The 11,438-nt window shown below is 47.1% G+C and overlaps 1 protein-coding gene across 2 annotated transcripts in view; it reads right to left on the bottom strand.

Moving 5' to 3' along the window:
• pglyrp6 (peptidoglycan recognition protein 6) overlaps positions 1–11,050 on the bottom strand; it is a 25,757-nt gene extending 14,707 nt beyond the window's left edge. The window contains exons 1-2 of one of the 2 annotated variants that reach the window (XM_048618085.1): positions 10,960–11,050; positions 184–1,029 (exon numbers count right to left, since the gene is read on the bottom strand). In XM_048618085.1, coding sequence (XP_048474042.1) covers positions 184–832 — 649 coding nt within the window. In that variant the 5' untranslated portion in view covers positions 833–1,029; positions 10,960–11,050. Of the gene's footprint in view, positions 1–183; positions 1,033–1,411; positions 1,488–10,959 lie in introns of those variants that run through there. The other variant, XM_048618084.1, reaches the window with a different exon arrangement.
• Between the last annotated feature and the right edge of the window lie 388 nt (positions 11,051–11,438).

The following is an 11,438-nucleotide window of genomic DNA, read 5'->3' as shown; positions in this document are numbered from 1 at the left end:
TTTCAGTCTCTTTTAAAAAAAAACAACCATCTCCGAGGTCTACACTCTCTCCCTACACGGCGTTGGGCGGGGGGGGGGGGGGGGGGGGGGGGGGGGGGGTGGTGTTTCAGATACATTATTTGCATGCAATAGTTCAGGGTGTGTTTTTGATAGGAGTACCACTCATTTCAACGGTGTATTTACCGAGATAGCGATGATGAAACTGTTTAACTCCTTGCTCAGAAATTCTTCTGAGGACACTATCGTTGAGGTATTGGAGAATTGAATCATTCCTGATGTAGTCATATAGGTAAAGTGCACTTATAACCTGATTGGTAAAAGTACTGAGGTCAATTTTTGATTTAAAATTCTTTCGACGGGCATTGGCCTTAAAGCTGATCTGCCCCTGTTCCTCGCTGTAGTAATCCCTCAACACAGCACTGAGTTTGGGCAATAATGGGCCTTGGAACTGCGTTAAGAGATGCCCTAGGATAAAGCCATCCATGCCTCCATTAATCAGAGCATCTGTGGTGAGCGATGAGGGACCGAGCCCAGTGAAAACCTGAGGAGAAGTCACATTGTCCCAGCAACCATTGGGTCCCAGTAACACCTGGCTGCTGTTCAAGTGATGGGCCACGATTGCTAACCCTAGCTCTTTGGCCAATGTCAGGGCGTAAAGGTTATCGACTGGGAGGTCTCCAGCCACATCTGGCCAAGTGCAGTCTTTTTTCCTTTTCAATCCAGCTTCAATCCCCCCGATCACATTCGCCATGGCGATCGTTGATCCATCTGGAGTGAGGACTACACCGCACTCAACTGAAGAGCTGACTTTGTGGTTCATGACATCTTTCATAAAAGACAGCTGGTCTTCGGAGAGAGGTCGCAGGGAGGCAGAGGGGGCTGAGCTATCGCCGAGAAGGAGATGGTGGTAACCCTGGTCAGAGGTCCGCAGTTTTCGTAGCGCAGTGGCCAGGTCAAGAATAGTCAACGCAGGATCATGCCCTTCCAACTCCTCGATGATGCTTAAAACTTTATCAAGGTGATAGGCTGCTGCTGGAAGGAAAGAGCAAACAACAAGAGAGTTACAGAAAGAAACAGAATAACCAGCAAAGGTTTGACACTAAAAGAATAACTCAACACAATCCCCTTAGTGTTCCATGTGTCATGACAAGTTGAATGACATTATCGCCTGCACTAATTGGGTAATTACTCCCTCAGTTAAGCGCTCTGTGTCAATGATAGGTTAATACAGCCACCCAGCACAGAGCAAAGATCACGTTAAGGACTCAGGCTCTGGGCCTTGTGTTTCAATCCGTTCAGCTCCCTCCCTCACTGTCACTTGCCATTCACCAATTGAGCCAGCCTGCCTCGCGGATGATTCACAAGGTCCACAGAAAGCGGATTCGTAATGACAGAAGGACATGGTACTCACCTCTAACAGGGCAGAGGAATGGGTAAAACAACCAGAGGAGCAAGAAGCAGCTCTGAATTTGAACATGGACTGACATCGCTGCAATTCCTGAAACAGGCAGTAACCTCTGCTCCCTTTATCTGTTATTTGATCTGAAATCCTGTGGGTTATTGACTTGAACTCTACTTCTTCTAATCAACAAACTATTACTTCATCAGATTGTGATACAATATTATCCAGTGGCTTCTCATCTAAAGTGCTTTAGCATTTTGAGAACAGTTTTAAGGCTGGTTGATGTTTTTGGACCCATTGGCAGGGCTTTCAACAGGCCCAATGTCTGCCATAAGCAGTGAACAGAAACCATGAGGCAGTAAGACTATAAGATATAGAAGCAGAATCAGGCCATTTGGCTCATTGAGTCTGCTTCACCACTTGATCATAGTTGACATATCTCTCAACCCCATTCTCCTGCCTTCTCCCGATAACCCTTGATTTCCTTATTAATCAAGAACCTATCTACCTCTGCCTTAAATACACTCAATGACTTGTCCTCTGCAGCAATGAGTTCCACAGATTCACCACCCTCTGGCTGAAGAAATTCCTCCTCATCTCAGTTCTGAAGGGTCATCCCTTCACTCAGCGGCTGTGCCCTCAGGTCCCAGTCTCTCCTATTAGTGGAAACATCTCTGCATTCACTCTATCTAAGCCTCTCAATATTCTGTAAGTGTCAATCAGATTCCCCCTCATCCTTCTAAATTCCAGCAAGTACAGGCCCGGGGTCCTCAACCACTCCACATATGACTAACCCTTAATTCCCATGATCATTCTTGTAAACCTCCTCTGGACCCCCTCCAATGCCAGCACATCCTTCCTTGGATACGGGGACCAAAACTGCTCACAATATTCCAAATACAGTTTGACCGGAGCCTTATACAGCCTCAGCAGTGCATCTCTGCTCTTGTATTCTATCCCTCTTGAAATGAATACCAACATTGTATTTGCCTTCCTCAATAAGGTCTCCCAAGTCCCTTTTTGCTTTAGTTTTCTGAAGCCTTTCCCTATTTAGAAACAGCTCAAACTCATTATACACAGGCCACACAAAGCCAGAAAATTGTTCTCAGAAAGATTTCACTCCAACTGAGCAAAGCTCCTTTGATAATACTTTCCAAACTCATGACCACTTCCATCTAGAAGGACATGGGCAGCAGGTACATGTGAACACCACCATATGCAAGCTCCCTTCCGAGCCACTCACCATCCTGACTTGGAAATATATGGTCGTTCCTTCAGCAGCGCTGGGTCCAAATCCTGTAACTACATACCCAGCAATGTTGTGGGTGTCCCTCTACCCCAAGGATTGGCGTAACTCAAAAAGGCAGCTCAGCACCACCTCCTTCTCCAGGAGAATTAAGAATGGGTGATAAATATTGGTCCAGCCAGCGATGACCACATCCCAGAAACGGACAAAAAAAGTCAATAAAATGGAGGATGTGTGTGACTTCACTGCAGTTGCTTCAGGAAATCTGAACCAGCCAATTACAAACATCTAAATAAGACCTCTTTTCCACACCCATTACTAATCACCCCTTGACTGGCACATCTGAAAGTCAGAGACTGGAGTAGACCATTCAGCCCATCGAGCCTGCGCCAACACTCAGTAAGATCAAGGCTCATCCAGTTGTGACATTAACTCTATTTTCCTGCCAGTTCCCCATGATTCCTCTAGATCAAAACTCTGACCTAAATCAACCTTGAATATATTCAATAAGCCTAATAATTCCTCTTCATTTTATACAGGAGATTCTTTCTCCTGAAATGATGTCATCTTGTTCTAGAGTTCCCCACAAGGGGAACATCCTTTCAGCACCCTCCTTGTCAAGCACTCTCAGAAATTTCCGTGTTTCAATAAGATCACCAACCATGCTTCTAAACTCCAACAAGTGATAGTCCAAGCTGCTTGACCTTTCCCTCTTCCTGCGAATCAGCCTCGTGAACCTTCCCTGAATTAAGAAAACCCGCCAACACTCCTCTAATTTTCCTAGCCTCTGAGTGGTCAGTGCTCAGCAACGGTTTCCGGAATCAGCAATGTGTCACACCCGGAAACAAAAACAGAAGTTGCTGGAAAAGCTCGGCAGGTCTGGCAGCATCTGTGAAGAGAAAATCAGAGTTAACGTTTGAGGTCTGGTGACCCTTCCTCGGAACTGATGGCACCTAGGAAAATGTCAGTTTATATGCAGAAGATAGGGTGGGGGAGGGGGTAAGAAGTAAAGAATAGGTGGGGATAGAGCCCAGAGAGAGAAAACAGTTGGATTGACAAAGGAGTTGATAACGATCAGGCTAGGAGGGTGAATAGCTGTTAGTGGGGACTGTTAGTGACTGACAATAGGTAGTGTGTAATGGCAGGCTATGTAATAACAAGGCCTGGTGTATGGGGTAGGGGGCTAGGACATGGGAGAGTTTCGGCCCTAAAATTATTGAACTCAGTATTGATTCCAGAGCGCTGCAGGGTCCCCAAGCGGAAAATGAGGTGTTGTTCCTCCAGCTTGCGTTGAGCTTCACTGGAACACTGCAGCAAGCCAGAGACAGAGATGTTGGCCAGTGAACAAGGTGGTGTGTTAAAGTGGCAGGCAACTGGAAGCTCAGGGTCTTCTTTGCGAGCAGAATGTAGATGTTGTGTGAAGCGGTCACCAAGTTTCCCCACTGTAGAGGAGACCACACTGTGAGCAGCGAATGCAGTAGACTAGATTGTGGGAAGTGCAGGTAAAGTGCTGCTTCACCTGGAAGGTATGTTTGGGCCCTTGGATACTTGGCGGGGAGGAGGTAAATGGGCAGGTGTGGTACCTTTGCCAGTTGCAGGGGAAGGTGCCATGGGGCTGTGTGAGGGGCTGTTGGGGGTGAAGGAAGAGTGGACCAGGCTGTCACAGAGGGAACGGTCCCTGCGGAAAGCGGACAAGGGAAGGGAGGGGAATATGTGTCTGGAGGTGGCAGAAATGGCATCTGATGATCTTCTGGATGTGGATGCTGGTGGGATGGTAGGTGAGGGTAAGGAGAACCCTATCGTTGTTGCAGGAGGGAAGAGAAGGGGTGAGGGCGGAAGTGCGGGAGATGGGTCGGACCTGGTCGAGGGTCCTGTTGACAACGGACCTGGGGAGTCCTCGGTTGAGGAAGAAGGTGGAGATTTCAGAGGCTCCCTTGTCCACGTTGGCCTCATCTGAACAAATGCGATGGAGACAGAGGAACTGAGAGAATGGGATGGAGTCTTTACAGGAAGTGGGGTGTGAGGATGTATAGTCCAGGTAGCTGTGGGAGTCAGTGGGTTTGTAGTGGATATTAGTGGCCAGTCTATCCCCGGAAATGGTAACAGATGTCAAGGAAGGGAAGGGAAGAGTCAGAGATAGACCAGGTGAAAGTGAGGGCAGGGTGGAAATTGGAGGTGCAATTGATGAACTTTTCCAATTCTGGATGAGAGGGAAGCAGCACCGATGATATCATCTATGTATCGGAGAAAGAGTTGTTGGTGGAGCCCAGAATGGGACTGAAACAAGGAATGTTCCACGTACCCCACGAAGAGACAGGAATAACAGACCGTGCAGGGACCCATGGCCACCCCTCTGACCTGAGGAAAATGAAAGGAGTTAAAAGAGAAGTTGTTGACGGTGAGGACGAGCCTGGCCAAGCGGAAGAGGGTGGTGGTGGGTGAGGATTGTTCAGGTCTTTGCTCCAGGAAGAAGCGGAGAGCCCTAAGACACTCCTGATGGGAGATGGATGTATAAAGGGATTGCATGTCCATGGTAATGAGGAGGCAGCGTGCAAACTGGAAATTCTGAAATTGGCGCAAAGTGTCAGAAGAATCACAGATGTAAGTGGTCAGAGACTGGACCAGGGAAAAAAGACCAAGACAAGGTAGGAAGAGATGAGTTCTGTGGGGCATGAGCAAGCTGAAACAATGGGTCTGCCCAGACAGTCCTGTTTGTGGATTTTTGGGAGGAGGTAGAAGCGAGCTGTGCGGTGCTCCAGGACTACCAGCTTGGAAGCAGTGGGAAAACCACCAGATGAAATGAGGTTAGTGACTTTAGCTGACACAATGGCCTGATGCATCATGGTGGGGTCATGGTCCAGGGGAAGGTAGGAGGAGGTATCTGAGAGCTGGCGCTCAGCCTCTGCAATGTAGAGGTCAGTACATCTGGCTACACCAGCGCCACCCTTATCAGCAGGCTTAATAACCAAGCTAGGGTTAGATTTTTTATTGCTGTAATATTAGCAGCCTCTCCTCTATCCCTCTTCTATCCGCCTCCCACTCTCTCCCTATTTATTTCAAAACCCCCTTCCCGTCCCCCTTTTCTGATGAAGGGTCTAGGCCCGAAACGTCAGCCTCTCTGCTCCTATGATGCTGCTTGGCCTGCTGTGTTCATCCAGCCCTGCACCTTGTTGTCCAGGGTTAGATTTGGTGAGGGGCAGAGAAATTGAGGCGACCAATGTCACATCACATGGTGATTTCTGTGCAGGGATCCTCTGAGCGGTAGTGCAGTTTTGTGGGAATATCGTTATCCTCCCTTAAATAAGGGGACCAAATCTGTATCTAGGGTATGATCTCACCAATACCCTGTAGTTACCCAAATAGTCAAAGGTTTGTTTTTTTTCATTCACTCATGGGACGTAGACATCTCTGGCTGGGTCAATATTTATTACTTTTTTAAATCCTTCAAAGGCGTCTCCCCATTTTCTCATCATTAACTTCCTCCAGCCCTCAGAGATCTCTGCATTTTCCAACTCTGTTCTCCTCGGCTGCCCCCAGTTTTTATTGCTGTAATATTAGCAGCCAGCTCAGAAGCTGCTGAGGCCCTAAGTTCTGGAATTCTCTTCCCTTAAACCTCTCTGCTTTTCTTTTGCCTCCCTCAAGATGTTTTGCAAAACCGAAATTCGTTGGTCGAGCTTTTTTCTGCAACATCTCCTTCAGTGTAAAACTTCTCATGATAACGCTGCTGTGAGCTACTGGGGCAGTTTACCGCACTGAAGGTGCTACATAAATGCAGGTTATACTGGTCGTGATTCAATTGATTTGTGACAATGCAGCTCCTTGTTACGGCCATGGGGCTGTGCTGTAGAGCAGTTCCTACTTTTCTCGGTCCCACAAAGTTTTCAGTGACTTTTCTTTTAAAAACTGTATTCAGAACACAAGCGGTCAATCCTATTGTTCACCTAGCATTTCACTGTCATCTCCAGCTTCACTGGTTACATTCTAGATTCAGTATTTTGTTTGCTCACTTTATTTGCTGCTCTCACGCTGCTTTTGGCAGCATTTGAATCAGTCCAGCAATAGTCCCAATCACTTTCTGACTGAGACAACCAAGGTATAGAGCTGGATGAACACAGCAGGCCAAGCAGCATCAGAGGAGCAGGAAGGCTGACGTTTCGGGCCTAGACCCTTCTTCAGAAAACTTCTGACTCTGTGCATCTCAGCTACAGTAATCTCACCACGCCTCAGCTGAGGAGAGAAAATCCCTAAGCCAAGGTCATTTAAATAAAGCCTTGGAAGTAATTGTGCCTCAAATATTTCGACATTTATTGTTGGTTTGACCTGGGTAAGGAGAAAGGAAAACTTCAACCCCAATTCCCAATTGAAATATTTCAATCTCATTGTTTGAATGCTCATCAGTCGCCCTGGAAGTGCAGGGAGTGGTAATGAAGGGCATAACATGTAGGAGAAGTAGGCCATTCAGCCCATCGAATCTGCTCCACTGTTCAATGAGATCATGCCTGATCTGACATTGCTCAATCCACTTTCTTGCACGCTGCCCCTCAAAGTGACTGCAAGGAGGTGGGGGGGGGCCTTGTGGTGGACACTTTTCCCCAGGGTCCAAAGCTAGAGGGCATAGGTTTAAGGTGAGAGGGGAAAGATTTAAAAGGGACCCAAGAGGTGCGTATATGGAATGAGTTGCCAGAGGAAGTGGTGGAGGCTGGTACAATTACAACATTCAAAAGGTGTCTGGATGGGTACACGAATAGGAAGGGTTTAGAGGGATATGGGCCAAATGCTGGCAAATGGGACTAGATTAATTTAGGATATCTGGTCAGCATGGATGAGTTGGGCTGAATGGTCTGTTTCTAAACTGTACAGCTGTATGACTCCAGAAGAGCCGAATCCCAGAGGTGAGGCGAGAGCGACAGCTCTTGACATTAAGGCTACATTCAACCGAGTGAGGCAGCAAGGAGCCCTAGCAAAACTGGAATTAATGGGAATCTGGGCAAAAACTCTACACCACTTGGAGTCATATATGACACAGATGAAGATGGTCGTGGTTGATGGAGGTCAGTCATCTCAGCTCCAGGACACCCCTGCAGGAGTTCCTCAGGATAGTGTCCTTGGCCAAACCATAATCAACTGCTTCATCATTGACCTTTCCTTCATCGTAAGGTCAGAAGTGCGATGTTCAATGATGATCGCGCAATGTTCAGCAACATACATAATTCCTCAGATACCGAAACAGCCAAAATAGCAAGAACTGGACAATACGCACGTTCAACAGCTAGCAAGTAACACTCACTCCATACAGGTGCTGGGCAATGCTCCAACAAGAGAAAATTTAAACAGGATCCCTTCATATTCAATGGCATTACTGTTACTTAATGCCCCACTAGCAACATCTTGATGACTGATGACCAGAAACTGAATTGGGCTCACCATGTAATTATTGTGGGATATGACTGCAGGTCTGAGCTAAGGAATCCTGCAGCACATAACTCACTTCCTGACTCCCTCCACCTCTAAGTAGTGTAGTATCTACAAGAGGCACTGCAGAAATTCACCAATACTCCTTAGACAGCACCTTCCAAACTCAGAACCGTTGCCATCCAGAAGGATAAGGACAGCAGATACATGGAAACACCACCACCTGCAAGTTCCTCTCCAAGCTACTCTAAGCGACTTGAAACTATACCACAGTCCCTTCACTGTTGTCGGGTCAAAATCCTGGAATTCCCACCCTAACAGTATTGTGGAGCTGCACCGTATGGACTGTGCAGTTCAAGAAGACAGCTCACCATCACCTTCTCAGGAACAATTACGGATGTAGAATAAATTGTTGGCTCAGCCAGCAACACCCACATCCCATGAATCAATGAATAAAAGCCATTGATGACATACATTCATGTGGCTGTCTCCTCAGCTCTGGAATTCTGTCATGGAGTACAGTCAGAGACTCTTACAGCATGGAAACAGACCCTTCAGTCCAACTCATCCATGCTGACGAAGTTTCCCAAACTGAACTAGTCCCACTTGCCTGCATTTGGCCCATATCCCTCTCAACATTTCCTCTTCACGTAACTGTCCAAATGTCTTTTAAATGTAGTCACTGGACCTGCATCTACCACTTCCTCTGGCAGTTCATTCTACATATGAATCATCCTCCATGTGAAAATGTTGCCCCTCTGGTCCCTTTTAAATCTTTCTCCTCACCCTAAAAATATGCCTCCTAGTTTTGAACTCAACCACCCTTTGCTATTCACTTTATCTATGCCCCTCATGATTTGCTGTTCACCTTATCTATGCCCTTCTATCAGGTCACCCCTCAGCCTCCTAGGCTCCAGTGGAAAAAGTCCCAGCCTATCCAGCCTCACTTTTTAACTAATACCCTTCAGTCCCACCAACATCCTTGTAAATCTTTTCTGAACCCTCTCTAATTTAATAATATCCTTCCTACAGCAAGTTCCTTAGTCAAGAATGGTAGCCACTGAGCCTAATATGATAGCCAGATATTTTTAAGCAACTTGTCCAGACATGTTATGACACATCTCTGGACAAGATGGGGCTTGAATCTAGGTATGACAATCTCAATACACCACAACGTGTTGGATGAAGGTAAATTCTCTGGAGTGACCTCACTACACTTCATCCTCAAACTCTACAAGAGATGAAGCATAGATACCTTGCAAGGAAAATGTCCCAACAGGCTTTACTCTCACATACTGCTCCCCATAATTTCACGCACAGGTCAAAACCAACAGGAACTTGGTTAAAACAGGGGGGTGAGGGAATAAAAATATCTCAAAACAACAGCCAGAAAATATTCTACATGTTCTTCATGCCAAATACAAATCACAAAGAACAGCAAGGAGTGGACAAATTAGGAGTGAAAATCCGCTAGCATATGGCCGTGCAATCATATTCCAAGGAGACTACACACAGAGGTTGTAGCCACTGCTCAGCAAAATCTATGCTGTGCCAGCCAGCCTAGACACTGAGCCAGGTTTCACTGAATCATTTGTTCAGTTAATAGCACACAACAGGCTCCGGCCCAGAGAATTCCTGGTTACTGGATTCCCAGATGATATCATTAACAGAAACTGAGACGAGGTAGCAGAAACAAAACTAGGAGCATCAGTAAACAGTCCAGATGTGAATTTTAAAAACATGTTGAAAAGGCACCCAGAGACCGTTCTTCTGCAATCTCCAAGTCAGCAAACAGCTGCTGAGGAATAACTGAAGAAAAGTTCTCAGCTATCCACAGAGGGAATCCAGAATTCCCCTTCTGCAAGGATCAAACAAACACCAGGACAATGTTTGAGGATTATAGTGATGACCTCAATGCCCCTCATTGTCCAATGCCCAGGGAGAACCACATGGGAAGGGCTGCTTTTCTGACAAGATGTTCAACAAAGGCTCATACATCCCTTTTAGCTGCAAAAACTCCTATGGACACTATTCTGGCAAAATGGCGGCAGGGTAAGTCGCTTCATTCGGAACTCCACTCTGCTCGTCAGTTTCCTTTCCTTTTCCTTTCATTTTCTCTTCTTCTTCCCCGTCCTCTTTGTAGTAATTCTACTCACCACACCCCGTGCCCTTTTAACTACCTACCTAAGGAGTTGGAAAGGAGTCCAGTCGCGACCAAGAACTGTGCGGTGGGAACCGAATGCGCGGGCCGTGTCCTGCATCGAGTGTGGGCCGGAGCGACGGTGGCGAGACTAGGCCGGTGAGGCGGCAGCAAATGGCAGCGAGACCAGGCCTTTCACATGGCAGCAGCGGCCTCCTGGGTGTCCTAGTGATTGGAGCAGTGCCTGCATCATTGTGGAGGTGGGACTTGGGACTCTGAGATCTGGACTTTTCTTTTTCTTGCTTACCTTTGGCTCTGCTAAATCTTTTTAATTCTGTTTTTTGTAATCAAGTGGGCACTACTGAATGGCGACTTTGTGCACTTTTTGCTGCACTTATGTATTCCTATACATAGTACATGTGACAAATAAATAAATCAAAATAAATCTAAATTTTGCAAAGCAAATGAGTTCTCCTTAGCCCTAGATATATATTGTCCACCTCTTTCCTCATTTTAGACATTCCTGAAAACTTTTGATGATGTTTTTGGGCATTTTCCTTAACGTATCCTTATGTGATGACTTGGTGTCAACTCTTGCTCCACAGCATTCCACTAAAGCAGCTCAGGACGTTAAAGGTGCTATGTAAAAACACAAAAAAAGATTTGTTTCATATTTCAGAAGAGTAGACATGTGTCTACATTATTTAATCAGGTTTACCCTAATAAGCTCCACAATTGCAGTAAAGCTGAACCACTCACCTGGATGAATGGTTGAAACCTGTTACAGGTGTGCTGTCGCGAAGCCCTCTGGGGGTTGTAGTCCGGAGCTGTCGTGAGACTACATTTCCTGGCCTACGGAGGGGGTGCTGACGCCTTATGGGAGTTGTAGTCCATATTATTACCGCCTGGGGACTACATCACCCGGCGTGTAGCGGAGGTGGCCCGACCGCCAGAACCTATGAAAGCTGGAGAGCGCTTCCGCCAATGGGAGCGTGTGGGAGGCGCAGGCGCGCTGCGGAGTTGGTGAAGACGCGGTGGGATCCTTGGAAACGGAGCGAGGGGCGGCCTCGGGGGCTCGGGCCCGAACCAGGCCTGGGGTTGGTGAGTGGATACAACCCACACACACCCGTAATCCGCCGCCGTCCTCACCATTCAGACCCGTCACTGACCCCTCCCCCGTCACTGACCCCTCCCCCGTCACTGACCCCTCCCCCGTCACTGACCCCTCCCCCGTCACT

This window comes from Rhincodon typus, chromosome 38, assembly GCF_021869965.1.
Source record: "Rhincodon typus isolate 14 chromosome 38, sRhiTyp1.1, whole genome shotgun sequence".
In the NCBI taxonomy this organism is placed as follows: Eukaryota; Metazoa; Chordata; class Chondrichthyes; order Orectolobiformes; family Rhincodontidae; genus Rhincodon; species Rhincodon typus.
Note: the sequence above shows the minus strand (reverse complement) of the source record. Positions and strands in the feature narration are given on the sequence as shown.